This window comes from Nycticebus coucang, chromosome 9 (assembly GCF_027406575.1).
Source record: "Nycticebus coucang isolate mNycCou1 chromosome 9, mNycCou1.pri, whole genome shotgun sequence".
NCBI classification, from domain to species: domain Eukaryota; kingdom Metazoa; phylum Chordata; class Mammalia; order Primates; family Lorisidae; genus Nycticebus; species Nycticebus coucang.
The window spans coordinates 46645127-46661317 of record NC_069788.1 but is presented as its reverse complement, the minus strand read 5'-3'; the positions used below and the strand labels follow the sequence as shown (position 1 = coordinate 46661317).

The following is a 16191-nucleotide window of genomic DNA, read 5'->3' as shown; positions in this document are numbered from 1 at the left end:
CGGTTCACGCACTCACACTCGCTCTATCCGCGCCCGCCATCCATCTTCACCTCAGGAAGGCCCTGGCTCTGAGCGGCAGCTGCCGGTGCCTATTGGGGTCTGTGGCGGGGTTCATGCTCATCCTTGGGGGCGAGCGTGGGGGCACGGGGAAGTGGAGGGGAAATCATAGGAAATAGAAAACTTAAAGGTGAAGATGTGCACTTAGGGCTGTAAGACTTTGCAGACGCTAAAGGGGAGACACTTGCCTGTTGAAAAGTGTGCTGCAAAAGAGCCATTCCGTGTCCCAGAAACACAAGAAACCACAGTACAAAATACCTATTTTATTATAAATATCAAGAATCCACAGACTATTTATGGACCAGCTTATGCCTTTGGCCATATTGAACGTGGCTGGTTTTCCCTTCTCTGTGTATGTTCTGAATATTCCCCCTCATTTTCAGAGTGCTATTCACACAAAGCACTGACCCTGGCTCTAAACCTTAGCACTTAAGGAGTTGCAAATCCTGTGGAGAGAAAGTAAAGCTCATGTAAATTTCCGCCAACTCCTCCTAGAAGCAGCTACCTGCTCTGCAGTTCTGGTAAGGTCTTTGCTCCCAAACCCTCCACCATAGAGAAGAAAAGAGGGAGACGGAGTCTGAGAGTTTTTCATTCTGGAGCACCTGCAGGAGCCTGCACCATGTCCCAATAGTGTCCCCTTTTCTGCATGAGCTGCTGGTGGGTTCCGGCCTCACAGATGGTGCCTCCTTTCAGAAAGAGCACCTGAGCAGCCTTCTCCACCAGGCTGAGGTTCTGGGTGATGAGAAGCACAGAGCGAAAACCCCGCTTGGGACTTTTATATAGGAGCTGCTCCACCTGAGAAAAGACATAGGCTCTGTCAGTGCAGGGGCCAGCCCCAGCTCAGGGACACACCTGTACTTCCAGGGCTGGGACAGACCTCACAGAATCACTGTTGACTCTACCTATACCCCCAAGGACACCAAAGATGCCTGTTTTGAGTGCTTCTCTGCCAAACCTTTTTTTTTTTTTTAAATATGGAACGCTTCATGAATTTGCGTGTCATCCTTGTGCAGGGGGCCATGCTAATCTCTGTATGGTTCCAATTTTAGTATATGTGCTGCTGAAGCAAGCACCAAACCTTTGTTTTTAAGGACTCTTTACTTGAGGGCACAAAAGTGGGATAAAAGCCAGAGTCCTACGGTGAAACTTGTGAGAGAAGAGTAAAAAGGGTTTTGAACAGACTTCTCCTCTCTACCAAGGGACTGGGAATTTTTGTATTAGATGTTAAGGAAATACACTGTTGTAGTAAAGAACATCAGCCAGGAGTGGTGGCTCACACCTGTAATCCCAGCATTCTGGGAGGCTGAGGCAGGTGGACTGCTTGAGCTCACAAGTTTAAGACCAGCCTGAGCAAGAGCGAGACTCTCATCTCTAAAACCTAGCTAGCATTGTGACAGGCACCTGTAGTCCTGGCTACTTGGGAGGCTGAGGCAGAAGAATCTGTTGAGCCCAGGAGTTTGAGGTTGCTATGAGCTATAATGCCACGGCACTCTCCCAAGGGGACAAAGTAAGACTCTATCTCAAAAAAAAAAAAAATGAACATTCCAGTCAGGAGGACCTAAATTTGGATCCAGGCTACGCTACTCAACATCTATATGACCTCTACATGAGGTTATTCAGCCTCTCTTAGCCTCCAAGGATTCACAATAAATAAATGAGACAGTACATGTAACTGGCCTAGTAGCACATCTAACACAATACAATTACATAATATTATTAGCACAGCCTTTTCTTTATGTTTGGCTTTAGAGATTCAGAGTCTGGAGATAGTCTCCTTTAACTGATTCAAAGTGTCTTGAGACACTAATGGGAACTGAGAATTACAAGGACTGGATTGTATAATTACGATGTTAGTAGAACTAATATGGGATGAATAAAGGAAGCAAGATTGGGTGGGATATTGACATTAAGAAGATGACTCACCCGTAACTGGCTGTCTGCATCCAGGGCACTGGTAGCATCATCCAGGATAAGTACACATGGTTTCCGAATCAACGCTCTGGCCAAGGCCACAGCCTGTCGCTGACCTCCTGACAGTTGGCTCCCAGCCTCACCTGCTTCTGCAAAGACAAGAGCCAAGATGAGAACTAGACAGCCACATATGTATGCATCTGTGCAGACACACACACACACACACACCAGGAACTGGCAGATGCAGCTGGATAGTGGAGATTCTGGGAAGATGAATGGAGTTATGAGGAGGTGAGAATAAAGAAGCCAGGGGAGCAAGATCATAGCAGCTTCAAACTGGTGTCTGTGGGGCAGGAGGCACTGCAGAAAAAAGCAATACTATTGGGGTTTCATAAAGGCAAAGGTGTGTGGGGTGGTGAGGTGAGTGGACAGAGTACCGGTGTCATAGCCCTGAGGGAGCCTAGAGATGAAACTATGGGCTCCAGACTCCATTGCAGCAGCTTTGATTTCCTCCATAGTTGGCTTCTGGGTCAGGCCATAGGCAATATTTTCATGAAGACTTCTTCCAAATAACTGTGGCTCTTGTCCTACTGCAGCCACCTGAGATGAGATATGATGAATCACGAAACAAGGAACACAGGCGTGTGTTTACCTAGACATTGATATGCTCTCAGAAGAGCATATCACAAAATTACATGCCCTCTCTTGACCACATTCCCATCTCCACCCACGGTCTCTTATCCTTCCCTAACCCTCCTTTCAGAGTGCTCAGAGAGAACACTCTTCTTTGTAATGCTCCCCGCCCTCCCTCACGCCACCTTCTTACACACCTGGCTGTGTAGGTAGCGGTGCTCATATTGCCAGACGGGCTTCTCATCCAGCAGCACCTTTCCCCCTGTGGGCTGGTACAGATTCTGCAGCAGGGCAGCCACTGTGCTCTTCCCAGACCCATTGGGTCCCACCAGCGCTGTCACCTCACCAGGACGTAGGGTGAATGTTAGCCCCTGGAGTCCACACAATAAGAGACGGACTGAGTACCCTAAGAGGCCCCTAACTTCAAGACTATCATTGTCATGCTACATAGTATGATTTACCCCAGAAGAAAAATGGGAAATATAATAACTCCTACCCTCCCACATGCACAGATTTCTGGAAGATGCCTCCCCAAGGAGTAGAGACAGAAGATGAGACAAAGGCAAGGGCAAAGACCAAGTACCACTATGCCACACACTTGATACCAGATACCACCAAGAAACAGAAAAGAAATCACATTCCAAATCACAAATGGAAAGAAAAAGGAAAGATGGAAGGCTAAAGACACAGATTTTGCTGTGACAATTCCTTGGAACGGGAGTCTTCTATTTGAAACCTCTTCCTTCATTCTTCTTGGAAGACCAAATAGGTTCTTGAGTATGGGGAAGATTTATCGAACAGATGATGCTATCACTGCCTTTAAAGGGTGAGGAAGGATCTGTGCTTGGTGTCAAGCAGGCAGAAAGCAGGAAGAAAACTTAGGACAGCAGAATTGCAGTTGGGGCTGATGGAACACAGGGATTGGTAGGTTATAGCACATACCTGCAGCACTGAGACATCTGGACGATTATGGTAAGCGAAGGAGACATCTTGGAACTGGACACGGCCCTCCAGGTTTAAGGAAGTCAACAGACCACTAGGTGGGCAGCGAGGTGTGCGGTCTAGATATTCAAATATTTTCTCTGAGGAGCCCACAGCCTTCTGTACATAGGGATAGGTGGAGAGCAATGCCTGCAGGGAGGTATGAATAGTGAGAGGGAAGTAGGGCGACCTAATCTGTTTGCCAGGATTATGTTAGGTGAGAAGCGTAAAGAAGGGAAGAAAGACACACATGGTGCTGGGCCAGGGGAAGGAATAGTGACTGGGAAGAGGGAGTGGGAGACACTAGGGGACCTCACCTCAACAGCTGAGGTGAACTGGATCTGGTACAGAACAAATGTGACAAGGTTCCCACTGCTTACAGCCCCACTGGTCACCAGCTGCCCACCGATGTATAGGATTCCCACTTTCAGCAGCATCCCTGAAATCTATAGAGAGACCACATAAAAAATGGATTGTGGCAGGGAAATTTTTAAGGGACACAAAGAAGCAAAGTCATTAATATAAAAGATACAGGGCGGCGCCTGTGGCTCAGTGAGTAGGGCGCCGGCCCCATATGCCGAGGGTGGTGGGTTCAAACCCAGCCCCGGCCAAACTGCAACAACAAAAAAATAGCCGGGCGTTGTGGCAGGCGCCTGTAGTCCCAGCTGCTCGGGAGGCTGAGGCAAGAGAATCACATAAGCCCAAGAGCTGGAGGTTGCTGTGAGCCGTATGACGCCATGGCAGTAAAGTGAGACTCTGTCTCTACAGAAAAAAAAAAAAAAAAAAAGATACAAAGTCCCTGTCCCCCAGGTAACATCAGCAAGCTAAATAGGTAGAAAGGTCTCACAAAGACCCCAAGTTATCATCAGCTTCATCACCACCTCCATTATCACCTTGATTGGGGAGCACTTTACTCTTTGCAAAAGGCTGTTATGAATGCAATGTTGGCTAATACTCCTATCAACTGCCCTGTAAGGAAGATTATATCACTCACTCCCATTTTTTAAAATGAGAAAACGATCTCAGTGAAAGAAAGGTACTTGTCTATGGTCACAGAGTTAGTAAATGGGGGTATCAAGCCAGGCACATCTGACTGCTGGTCAGTTTCTGGTTCTCTTTCCATTGCATCACGGATCCCCCTCATCCCTGGGATCCACTGTACCATGGTTCCCTCTAACACATCCACATACTACCAGCATGAAGCAGACCGAGATATGGGAATTTAAGGCTCCCTGAGCTTCCCATGAGAGACAAAGGAAAGCCCTTGGACTAGAAGACATAGCATGTCTCCCCAAGGTGTGTGGATTTTGTGTATCTTAGCAAAAGGAAGCCAGGTAGCATTCCTAAAAGGAGGGAGGGGGTTAGGGACACTAAGAGGGACACTAGAGTCATTAGCCTCAGGTTGCTGGGATGAAAACACTGAACCAACCATTTCCTATTGGAGGAGGAGTGGGAACAAGATCACAGGAAAGGGAATGGAGTCTTAGCATCTTGGGGACAAGGGAATGTGCTCACACTGGTGGTCCAGAGATTGACTGCATAGGCCAGGGCCTGCTTCTGGTTGAGCATCTTTACTTCTTGCAGCTTTTGCCTAAACTTCTGGGCCTCGCCCTCCTCATTGGCAAAGCTCCGGACTGTGGGCATGGCTGACAGAGCCTCAATGGCCACCTGGCTGGACTCTGCCAGAGATTGCTGCACCTGCACCGCCAGTGACTGTGGAAACATGGACAAGAGATGTCACACTGGGCTGGCAAACCATAAGGGACAGTACCCCAGTTACCTGGTTTGAAATTAAGGGTGAGAAGAGGCAGAAATACCAAAGAGCAGTGGTTCTCAACCTTCCTAATGCCACAACCCTTTAATACAGTTAAAAGGGATCGCAACCCACAGGTTGAGAACCACTACCATAGAGAAACAGCTATGCCCACTGGATTCTAAAGAAATACAAAGAAGAGGAAAATGGGTTGGGGATCATATTCTTAAAGACAGATTGTAGGCAAACGTTAGAAGAGAAGACACAGAGACTATGAAAATCAGTGTTGAGCAATCTGGGAACATGGAACACAGGGCAGTTAGTTCCATGAAAATGGAGAATCAGTGAAGATTCTGTGAACAATCTGAGAGGAATGGAGTCTGCCAAGTCTGGGAAATGAGGGTCTGTATGGGTTGAGCCACTCCCTGGACATACCTGGTACCATTTTCCCAGCCTCTTAGGTAGAAGGAAGAGCAGAGGCAGGGCGACCAGGGTAACCATGGTGAGGGACAGTGACCCCCAGAGCATGAACATCAGGAGACACAGTCCTCGCACCAGGTACCACAGCAGTAGGCTCAGCTTCTCACTCAGAGACTCACTTAGGGTGGACGTGTCCTCTGTTACCCGAGATGTGATGGCACCTGTCAAGGTTGGGGAGAAGAAAGTAAAGTGAATGAAGCAGTTTCCAGGCGAGGAGTTTCCAACTGATGATGAGCCAGGGTGCCAGCAGTAGTGTCTACATGTTGCTCTAAGGAGGCCAAGGTGGGGTTCTAAGGAGGCTGGAGTAAGCCAGGTTAAGGGGTTTGGGTGGTCTTGGAATCTCAGTGCAGGGAGAATGAGTTTAGACCTTCACTTTAATTATAAAGAAAGTGATGTGCAGGGCGGCGCCTGTGGCTCAGTCGGTAAGGTGCTGGCCCCATATACCGAGGGTGGCGGGTTCAAACCCGGCCCCCAGCTGAACTGCAACCAAAAAATAGCCGGGCATTGTGGCGGGCGCCTGTAGTCCCAGCTACTCGGGAGGCTGAGGCAAGAGAATCGCTGAAGCCCAGGAGTTGGAGGTTGCTGTGAGCCGTGTGAGGCCACGGCACTCTACCGAGGGCCATAAAGTGAGACTCTGTCTCTACAAAAAAAAAAAAAAGAAAGTGATGTGCATATAAATGTCCATTTCTCTGAAAGCTTTCAGTTCCCTGAAGACCCATAAATTCCACAGTATACACCCAGGCAGGAAGAGCTTAACCTGGTCCCATAGCAGAGGTGGAGGAGAGGGAGGTGCTGCTAGAAATCACGCTGGAGTTTAACACTGGGAACCAAGTGTGGGAGGTGTTGCTAGAAATCACGCTGGAGTTTAACACTGGGAACCAAGTGTGGGAGGTCTGCTAGAAATCACGCTGGAGTTTAACACTGGGAACCAAGACTGGGAGGTCTGCTAGAAATCACGCTGGAGTTTAACACTGGGAACCAAGTGTAGGAGGTGTTGCTAGAAATCATGCTGGAGTTTAACACTGGGAACCAAGACTGGGAGATCTGCTAGAAATCACGCTGGAGTTTGACACTGGGAACCAAGAGTGGGAGGTCTGCTAGAAATCATGCTGGAGTTTAACGAGCACCATGCTGGAAACCCAGAGACTGGGGTTCTAACCCCAAGTTTATCTCCAGCCATGTGTGACTGTGCAAGTTTCAGCATTTGGGATTTAGGCCTCAGCATTTAGCATTTCCTTCCCTGTAAAATGAGGTGGTTGGACTCCATTAACTGAATTTGAAATTATAAAGAGACATAGGGATAGATCTATGGAAAAATCCTAGAGGAAAATTTTAGGTTTTTCTTAAGGTAAAGAGCACAATATTTTGCTCCTGAGGAATATCAGGAATAAGAAATAAAGTGTGTGTGTGTGTGTGTGAGAGAGAGAGAGAGAGATATGAAGGTTATAAGTAAAAGCAGGTAGATGGGGATATAAACAGTTCACAAGTGTATAATGAAAGAATTTCATGAGAAACCTGTTTGGTTCTGGTGGAAAAACTCTGTCTCCTGGCGCATGACCGCCTGGAACACCTCTCCCTGCAGGGAGCTGTGCACGCGGCCCATGGTGCTGTTGTAGACGCCATCACCCAGGAACTCCAGCACTGCACTAGAGAGAGACCAGGAAAAGGAGGGTTGGTGTGTTCATGAGACACAGAGGTCCCAGGTATCCCCACAGAAGTGCACTTTGGGCAGCAGTCCTAACTGCCAACTCCCTCTTTTCCAGGTTTCCCATTATCAGCCCACAGACCTGGCTATGGTAAGAACAGACATGAGAGCTATGTTTCGAGTGAAGGTAGCAGCTGTCCCATCCTGTAGAATCCAGTCAGTGAGGCGTCCAGTGAAGAATGGAATGGCCATTTCCCCTGGGAAGAGAGAGGAGAGTCAGTCACAAATACTAAATCTAAGCAGGTCAGCTCCAATCAGACCGCACCCTCTGCCCCTCTGTCCCTCACCGTTATCCCAGAGGGCAGCAGCAGAAAGGGGGTCACAATCCTGAACCTGAATAGGCTGTCCTGGAGCTGGCTACCCTGCTGCTGCCCCGCACCCCCGACCTTTCAGCGGTTTAATTAAGAAGGCTAGAAAGTATGAAGTAGAATGCCCTGCTCTTAGAGATGAGGCTGGGCGGCGGAAAGGACCTGCCCACCGTGGCCCAGGGCTGGAGCCCAGGATCCCACCAGTGCAGTGCTCTCTCCTCCACACTGCGTGATCTCCTCAGGATCTGCATTTGCCAGACCCCACACTACACTGACCATTCCTGCACAGTCCCCCTGTGTCCTCCCCTCTCGCCCTGAGTCCCTCTTACCAAGACAGGAGAGGACCAGCAGGACCAGAATCAGCGGGAATCGGCCTATCTCCGAGCTCAGGCAGCCTAGAAGCCGACGCACAGAGCGAGGCACCCGGAGGCTCCCGAGTTTGTGCCACAGGGCGGCTGCGGGCAGTGCCGCTGCATAGCTGAGGACGAAGGCGTCGAGGTGACTTCCCCAGTGAAGTAGCCTGGTGCTGTCAGCGGCCCCGGGGACTCCCCACGAGCGCAGGTCTCGGAACAGGGCAAGTCCCGGCAGGGCTAAGCCCAGCGCCGCTGCCAATGGCTCCAAAGCAGCCAGCCAGCCCTGGGCTCCTACGCTTGCGTACATGGAGCCAGCCGTTGCCTTGAGGACCCCGCGCGCCCCCAGCCACAGCAGGGCCCAGCGGCTCAGCCCCACCGCCCAGAGCCGGAGCAGCGGCAGCGCCGCGGGCGCCAGCCGAGAGAACAGGCGGGGCAGCGCGGGCCGCAGCAGCACCCAGTCGGCGAGAAGCAGCAGCATTGTCCCGGACCACGGGAGAGAAGCTCGGAAGAGGCAGGGGCACCCGCAAGGAGCGGGGGACCCTGAACTGGCCATTGGCTCGAGGGTGTGGCTGTTCCTGTCCTGGCCTGAAACTCCCAGCTGTCGCCCGCTGGGCGGGAGTCTCTGGGTGCAATCGAGTCCGCAGGGACGCGCAGCTGGGGGACCGAGTAGGGCGGGCGGGGGCGGGGCTCTTTGAAAGTCCCGGGAACCAGCCAGTCCTGGTCCTGCTGAGAAGCGCAGTGGTTTCCCGGAAAGGAAAATCGAAAGCTGCCGCCCGCTCCCTAGATCCGCCCACTTCTTACAGCGGCCCGCCCAGACTATTCTGGGAGTAGAAGGTTAAGTTGGATCTAAGATTCTGGGGCGCTGCCCTAGTGTCCCATTTTCTCCATCACGCACACACCCTTCCCTCCTCCCCCGGCCTCCTCTGGATCCACTTGCGCGAATCTTCTCTTCCCGGCCTCAGGGCTGGGCTCTTTCGTCACCTGTCTCCAGGCAGATGTGCCCTGCACGGGTTGGCACCAGGCGCGAACCTCACCGAGAAGACTCCGGCGCCCCCTGGCGGGAGTAGTGACGGGGCGGGGCTATAGGCTGCGCGCCGCGCGCTGTCCCAGGTCGGAAACCAGAGCCGCAGGCAGCGAGAAGCGCATCGCCTGGCAGGGATGCTGCGGGCGGGAGCACCAACCGGGGACTTACCCTGGGCAGAAGTCCACACCGGGGTAATGGGTCCGGGCTTGAGGGTTGGCAGGGGGTTGGGGGAGAAGCAGCAGGTGAGGAGACCCTGGAAGCATTGAAAAGTGAATGCGGAGACTAACAGGAGTGTAGGACGGTAGCTTGTAGCAGCCAGTGATTGTCCCCCCTCCCTCACCGACCAGAGGGTATTTCTGTTCTGAAGGGGGTCGTGGAGGGGTCGGCGATGGGACGGGCATGCGAAGCTGGTGGAGAAGGGGGTGCTTTGACTCTCAGTTGGAAGCGTCAAGGGGAAGCGGCTCCAATGCGCTTTCGCTTTCACTCTGGTCTGGACAGTGTGGGCTGGTTAAATGAAAAGGGGGAGTTGGGGACTGTGCAAAGAGATGAGGAAATGGTGCCTGGCGTGAAGTAGGACCGTACTTGAGAAAAGGGAATGCGGGCACGTATTGAGAAGGACCAACTCATCACACAGACCTCTGATAAAATCGCCCTGGGTAACTCTCAGCCCAAACACTGATAATGGATTCCAGGGATCCCCTTCCCCAGCTTGACCCAGGAAGGCTCCTCCTTGGCCCAGGTGCTGCCCGCTCCCTTCCTGTGTCTTCCTTGCCCACCCCCAAGGGCCCACCGGGAACTTTGCTCAGGATGGGCGCCTGGGGCGGATGGCAGGCCCAAGGCTGGCTGGCTTCTGCTCTCAGACTGCTGCCACCACCTTGACCCCAGGGCAGCTCTGTTATAGAGGAACAGCCTCTGGGATGGTGTTACCTCTGTTCTCTGGCCTTCTACTGGTGGGCAGTATGTCAGAAAGCATACTCAGGGCAGTGTCCCAGGGGCCAGGGTAACTTACCTCACCGTGAGAAAGGGAACAGTAAAACTTTATAAATTGGAAAATCTCCTCCTATTGCCAAGTGAGCAGTGGCAAGTAGGAAATAGAAGTCAAACCCAGGAGTTAGACCTGGGTTTTAGTCCCAGGTCTGCTGTACATTCTGTGTGACCTTGGGTAAGTCATTGGTCTCTTCTCTGCCTCAGTTCCTTCATTTGAAAGGAGGATCTTTAAGGCTCCTTTCAACTAAACAGTTGTAGAAAAAGTGTAGTTTTATCCTCTCTCATTTCTTAATTCATTTCTTGACCTGGAAAGGTCAGCTTAAATTCCCCATTCAGATCCTCTCTTGGTATAGGTCGCTTTCCCTGGCTACTGAGATACTGACTGACTTCTTGATCAGAAATACCTTAAGGAAAACTTTCTTATTTTAAACCATCTGTGTGTTCCTTGCTGGTCCCCTCCTGCCTTGACCCCTGGCCATGCTAACCACTATCCCCTCGATGTTTTCCATTGTTCAGTAAACTGACAGAGCTTGTTTCTGGTTAAGTGGGAATGGGGGAGAGGATTCTGGACCCCAAAATACTCGCCCTTGTTTCCCAGTTCACAGTCCAGTGCTGTGTTGGGTCTGTCCACACGTGTGCGATGGAGATGATCTGCTTGTGGTGCTCCCCTCAGAGGAAGCACTTCTGCTTTTAAGAGGCCCATTCCCAGTTCTCTCTTTAGAAGTGGGAAGGATCCCACTTATGTTGGGGCTTAGGATATGGTTCTTTCTGTGTATCCCCTGCAGCCAGATGGATCAACAGAGAAAGTGGGCAGATGGGGTGGAGGGAACTTGTATGGGAGTCAGCCCTGGCCTGACTTACTGTATGACCTTGAGCCAGTCATGTCCCTTCTCTGGGAATGCTTCCTCTTCCGTAACATGAGAGGATGAAGGCTCTACCCCTCTGATATTCCATACTCTGTCTGCAGACGACCATCATGGCAGTGGAGTTTGACGGAGGTGTAGTGATGGGCTCTGACTCCCGGGTGTCTGCAGGGTGAGTAAAGCGAGGGTGTATGCATTTGGAATGAAGCTAATGCTATGCAAATACACTTGAAAGGACTGGTGGACTGGAGTTTGAAAGGACTGGTGGACTCTTGAAAGGACTGGTGGACTGGAGTTTGAAGAAGTAGAGTTGACCTTCCTGAAAAAAACACTATAACAGAGCCATTTGGTGGGTGTTTGGGTCTCTGAATTCATGGAGGAGGATCTGGGGTCTGAATGCTTCTGTGACCCTTCCTGTAGTATACAGAGATGAGAGTAAAGGAACAGGATCTGACAGGGGCACATGAGAGACTTTTTTTTTTTTTTTTTTTTTGCAGTATCCGGCAGGGGCTGGGTTTGAACCCGCCACCTCCGGCATATGGGGCCAGCACACCACTCCTTTGAGCCACAGGCATCTCCAAGGAGAGACATTTTTGAGGGGCCTGGCCTCCTTCCATATGCTTAGGGAGAAAAAGGATGGTTCTGTCAAGCAGATACCTGGTTTCTCATTTATCATGTATTAAAATATTTTCTCTCTTCTCCCCTCCTAACCAATTTCCTCACATGCAAAAGGAATATATGAGATTAGATCAATATTATTTATATTACATTCCGTCAAGATTGTTAATAGCAAAGATAAATTGACGAGAGCCATATTTTTCGTAACTTATTATGTTTGTGTCACTATAAAATCCAAGCCTAATAAGTCCAACTTTGACTTTAATGCTCACAGTGATGAGTTTATCTGAGATGACTATCCTGCTTAATCCAAACGTTAAATGTCATGCTATTCTCTTGTCGAGTAAATTTGAGAAACACGGAATAATCAACGTCAAAAATTCCCAAACTCCAACACTGACTTCTTCCTGACAGAGAGGCGGTGGTGAACCGAGTGTTTGACAAGCTGTCCCCTCTCCACCAGCGCATCTTCTGTGCACTCTCTGGTTCAGCAGCTGATGCCCAAGCCGTGGCCGACATGGCCGCCTACCAGCTGGAGCTCCATGGGTATGAAGAGCTGGGGTCCTGCCTCCACACCCCCTGAAGCTTCCCCAACCTGTGAACCCCTAAACAGCGTCCTGGTCTAAGAGCATGGCATTGGGAAATGAAAAATTCTCCCTTTAGCTCCTGCTAGCACCTGAATCTCTCTAGGCCAATTTCTGCACCTGTAAAGTGGAGGTGATAGTACCTTACCAGGTAACTATTTGGGCAACCAAATGATATATGTGAAAGCAGTTTGAAAATTGTAAATCACCATCCTAATACAAATAATCAGGAAGAAAATGATGACGTGGCTCACCATAATATCAGGCAGTGGCCATATGAGAAATCAACGTCATTGGGAGGGAAGTAAACTTATCAGCTTTTAATCATAAGGGCAGGGCCTTTACAGCCAAAAGAGAGTTATATCACTGGGAGTTGGGGGGATGGGGCTGAGTAAAATAGGGTGAACAATTGAGAGCTTCTTGCCAGTTGGTGGTGTGGGACTCTGTTCCCCTTGACACATGGGAGGGAAGCTGGAGTTTGAACTATTGCAGCTCTAGGTTTCAGGTGTCACTTGGCAGGGTCCAGGGTAATGGCCTAGGAGAGTGGGACTTAAGAAAACTATATTGACCTTTATTCCTAACATTTCCTTCAGGCTGGAACTGGAAGAAGCCCCGCTTGTTCTGGCTGCTGCAACAGTGGTGAGAAACATCACCTACAAATACCGGGAAGACTTGTCTGCACATCTCATGGTAGCTGGCTGGGACGAGCGTGAAGGGGGCCAGGTGAGTGCCTCCCAAAACACCTCTTCCCTCCTCTTTTGAGGTTCCCCACTCCCCTACAGAGGGAGATGGAGGTCATATGTCATTCTAGCAGTGAGTTCCAAAGACACTACCTCTGAAAGCATAATACGGTCTCATAACTGTTGGGATATGAGATACTGGGACTTCATTGTAAGGTGCAGAGACCACCCGCTTGTCTCAGTGGGAAGTACAGGCTTCGTGATTCTTTAGTGTGACCTGAGGATGCCTTCCCTCAGGTATATGGAACCCTGGGAGGAATGCTGACCCGACAGCCCTTTGCCATTGGTGGCTCCGGCAGCACCTATATCTACGGTTATGTGGACGCAGCATATAAACCAGGCATGTCCCCTGAGGAGTGCAGGCGCTTCACTACAGACGGTAACTAACCAAGCGGAAGGGTATCTGCAGAGGGTTTTTAAACATGGGGATGAAGTGGATTGTGAGGAACAGGAAGAGGAATGCATGGGTGATCCTTTCATTGAATGTCCAAAATGATATACTCTTAAAAGTGAAAAGAGGCAGGACAAATGCACAACCGGATGGGACTTTGGGGCAATGGGGTAAGTCAGTACTGTTCTGAGTAAACCAAGTTAGGAAAGACAGTCACCATAAGAACAGTGGCTTGTGCCTGTAATCCTAGCACTCTGAGAGGCTAAGGTGGGTGGATTGCCTGAGCTCAGGACTTTGAGACCAGCCTGAGCAAGAGCGAGACCCTGTCTCTAAAAAAACAGCCGAGTGTTGTGGCAGAGCTTGTAGTCCCAGCTACTCAAGAGGCTGAAGCAAGAAAATCCCTTGAGCCCAGGAGTTTGAGGTTGCTGTGAGTTATGACATGATGGCACTCTGCCCAGGGGTATACGAAGTGAGACTCTGTCTCAAAAAAAAATAAAATAAAATAAGAAAAGAACAGTAGTGTGTTGGGGCTGATGGAGGCCAGCTCATGAGAGCTAAATAGCCAAGTATTTGTGAGCAGCTTGTTATATGTAACTTAATATTGGTCATAGTGGAATTATTTATACCATGGACATCAGCAGGTGCTACATATGAAGGCTTTTTTTTTTAAGCCAGTTTACTAGCACACCACTAAATATACCTCCCTAATAGGTAGGTTTTGAGGTGAAATTGGTAGGTAGTAGGTAGTGGAGGAAAGGAGTTTTGAAGCTAAGCCATTTTCTCTCTCTCTATCCTGAAACCCTCTGCAGCTATTGCTCTGGCCATGAGCCGGGATGGTTCTAGCGGAGGTGTCATCTACCTGGTCACCATTACAGCTGCTGGTGTGGACCATCGAGTCATCTTGGGCAATGAGCTGCCAAAATTCTATGATGAGTGAATCTTCCTCAGACGTCCCTCTCTTATTTTATAATAAATGTTCTAGGATCAGAACCTGGTATGGTCAGTGGGACATGGGAACTCAGGAAGATGTAGGAGCTTAGGGGATAAGGCTTCTTCCTTCCCAGATGTCAACATATCCTTTTCATTCTTTTGTCCCAGGTCTAAAATGTCTTTCCTAGACAACGGAAGGGGAATATTCTAGAATATAATGACCCTACACATGGCAGGTCATTATGTAGTGAGTGATTGCAAGTTTTACAAACAATAAAAACTCATTCGGATGTCCAAGGAATGAGGGTGCAAGTGAGGGGTTGGTCTCACCATTTAAGGCTAAGACTGACAGCTGCACACAAGAATTAGCTGAGAGCATTGGCAAACTCACACGTAAAAGAATTCCATTATAATGCATTTATTCACGTTAAAGATGGATACATGAAAAATGCTGAAATGTTGGAGGGGGCACTTTGAATTTCAGAGAATAATAACAATAACTTTAAAAAGCTACATCTATGGAGCCACGCATTGGCTAAATGTTCTATAAATGTCTCTTAGAATCCAAACCACACACAAAACAAACAAACAAACAAACAAAAAAAAAACGTATTTAGTTACTGTGACAAATAAAGTGTTAGAAAGATCTAGTCACTTGATCAAGGTCACACAGCAAGTTCAGAAGCTGAGTCTGGGATTTAGTTTTATCATATGCCTTTCTTCTACCACTAAATAAAGCTTTCCATTCCCTCAAGCCCCATATATATCCTCTCCTTGAAATCTGTAATAATCAGCCAAGGATGTGTGTGCAGTGGCACTTAAGCATTTGTTACCAGATGCCTGAGGAACCATACTGAACAAAGCTGAGCTCCCTCCTATCTTTTCCATGCACTTCCTGAGTGACAGGAATAATTACTCCCCTGCATGAGCCCTCATTTCCTTTTCTGTCAAAGGAAAGTGTTGAATGAAAAAAAAAAAAAAAAACAAAGAAAGAAAGCGTTGAATGGTTTCTAAGGTAGTTTACAGCTCTGTCAATGCCGTTTGCAACAGAACTAGCAGTAGGATCTCAGGCTAAATACACAGATTTAAAATACTCTAAAGCAATCATAGTCCCTGGGAATGTGGAGAAAATGCAAAATTATGAGAGCCCATGATTTTTTTAGCCATGATCATTTCTTTTCAATTTTAAAGCAATAGTTTAAGAGTCCATTTCTCCCACTGGTCACAACTAGAAACTCTGAGAGGTATACAAAAAGCAAATATAGGCTCGGCTCCCATAGCTCAGTGAGTAGGGCGCCACCAGCCACATACACCAATGCTGGTGGGTTTGAGCCTGGCCCGGGCCTTCTAAACAACAACTACAACTGCAAACAAAAAATAGCCAGGCATTGTGGCGGGGGCCTGTAGTCCCAGCTACCCGGGAGACTAAGGCAAGAGAATCGCTTAAGCCCAAGAGTTTTAAGGTTGCTGTGAGCTGTGATGCCACAGCACTCTACCAAGGACAACATAGTGAGATCTGTCTCAAAACAAAAACAACAAACAAACAAAAAGCAAGTACAGAGCTAAGAAATAAACAAAAGTGAATGGATTGCAAAGAGAGTTGGGATTTGGAGAAGAGACCCTCCTTTGGGTGAGTTTTCTATTTGTTTCCCCTTTGCTCTTCCAGCTTTGCCCTGAAGTGAGGCCGCAGGTGCAGAGCTGACCACACAGTAGCACAAGCACTAAGTCTCCAAGAGAAACACTAGCTTTCTAGCAGAGGAACCAAGAAAAGGGGCCCCTGTGGGTAGAGAGTGTAGGGGAATCTCCAAAATGAACACGAGACGAGATTTCCTAATTCTAAGTCTGCAATCTGGCAAGTATAAAAGTATAAATG

At 49.0% G+C, this 16191-nt stretch overlaps 2 protein-coding genes and 1 non-coding gene across 3 annotated transcripts; 1 reads left to right on the top strand and 2 right to left on the bottom strand.

The window, feature by feature from the left end:
* Positions 1–300: 300 nt before the first annotated feature.
* Positions 301–8994, bottom strand: TAP1 (transporter 1, ATP binding cassette subfamily B member). The gene is made up of 11 exons (XM_053600956.1): positions 8158–8994; positions 7603–7717; positions 7331–7461; positions 5771–5976; positions 5098–5295; positions 3900–4028; positions 3544–3732; positions 2799–2972; positions 2406–2568; positions 1981–2117; positions 301–852 (listed from the first exon to the last, which is right to left on the bottom strand). Exons 1-11 carry the CDS (start codon positions 8732–8734, stop codon positions 646–648), a joined length of 2226 nt encoding a protein of 741 aa, XP_053456931.1. The 5' UTR covers positions 8735–8994; the 3' UTR covers positions 301–645.
* Positions 1026–1130, bottom strand: LOC128595068 (U6 spliceosomal RNA). Its single transcript, XR_008382757.1, has one exon. It is a non-coding gene; the product is annotated as a U6 spliceosomal RNA (small nuclear RNA).
* A 238-nt stretch (positions 8995–9232) lies between the features above and the next one.
* On the top strand, positions 9233–14378 carry PSMB9 (proteasome 20S subunit beta 9). Its single transcript, XM_053600962.1, has 6 exons — positions 9233–9396; positions 11160–11227; positions 12088–12219; positions 12851–12980; positions 13235–13376; positions 14198–14378. The coding sequence occupies exons 1-6, from the start codon at positions 9340–9342 to the stop codon at positions 14323–14325; spliced, it is 657 nt and encodes a 218-aa protein (XP_053456937.1). The 5' UTR covers positions 9233–9339; the 3' UTR covers positions 14326–14378.
* Positions 14379–16191: the final 1813 nt, after the last annotated feature.

Excerpts from the sequence above, each read along its gene's own strand:
- TAP1 (XM_053600956.1), bottom strand. The coding sequence starts at position 8,734 with ATGGCCAGTTCAGGGTCCCCCGCTCCTTGCGGGTGCCCCTGCCTCTTC. Across the intron at positions 7,462-7,602 it reads TCTGTTCTTACCATAGCCAG|TGCAGTGCTGGAGTTCCTGG; the intron begins GTCTGTGGGCTG and ends GTCTCTCTCTAG. Across the intron at positions 2,973-3,543 it reads CAGATGTCTCAGTGCTGCAG|GGGCTAACATTCACCCTACG; the intron begins GTATGTGCTATA and ends TGTGGACTCCAG.
- PSMB9 (XM_053600962.1), top strand. The coding sequence starts at position 9,340 with ATGCTGCGGGCGGGAGCACCAACCGGGGACTTACCCTGGGCAGAAGTC. Across the intron at positions 9,397-11,159 it reads GGGCAGAAGTCCACACCGGG|ACGACCATCATGGCAGTGGA; the intron begins GTAATGGGTCCG and ends CTCTGTCTGCAG. Across the intron at positions 12,981-13,234 it reads ACGAGCGTGAAGGGGGCCAG|GTATATGGAACCCTGGGAGG; the intron begins GTGAGTGCCTCC and ends GCCTTCCCTCAG.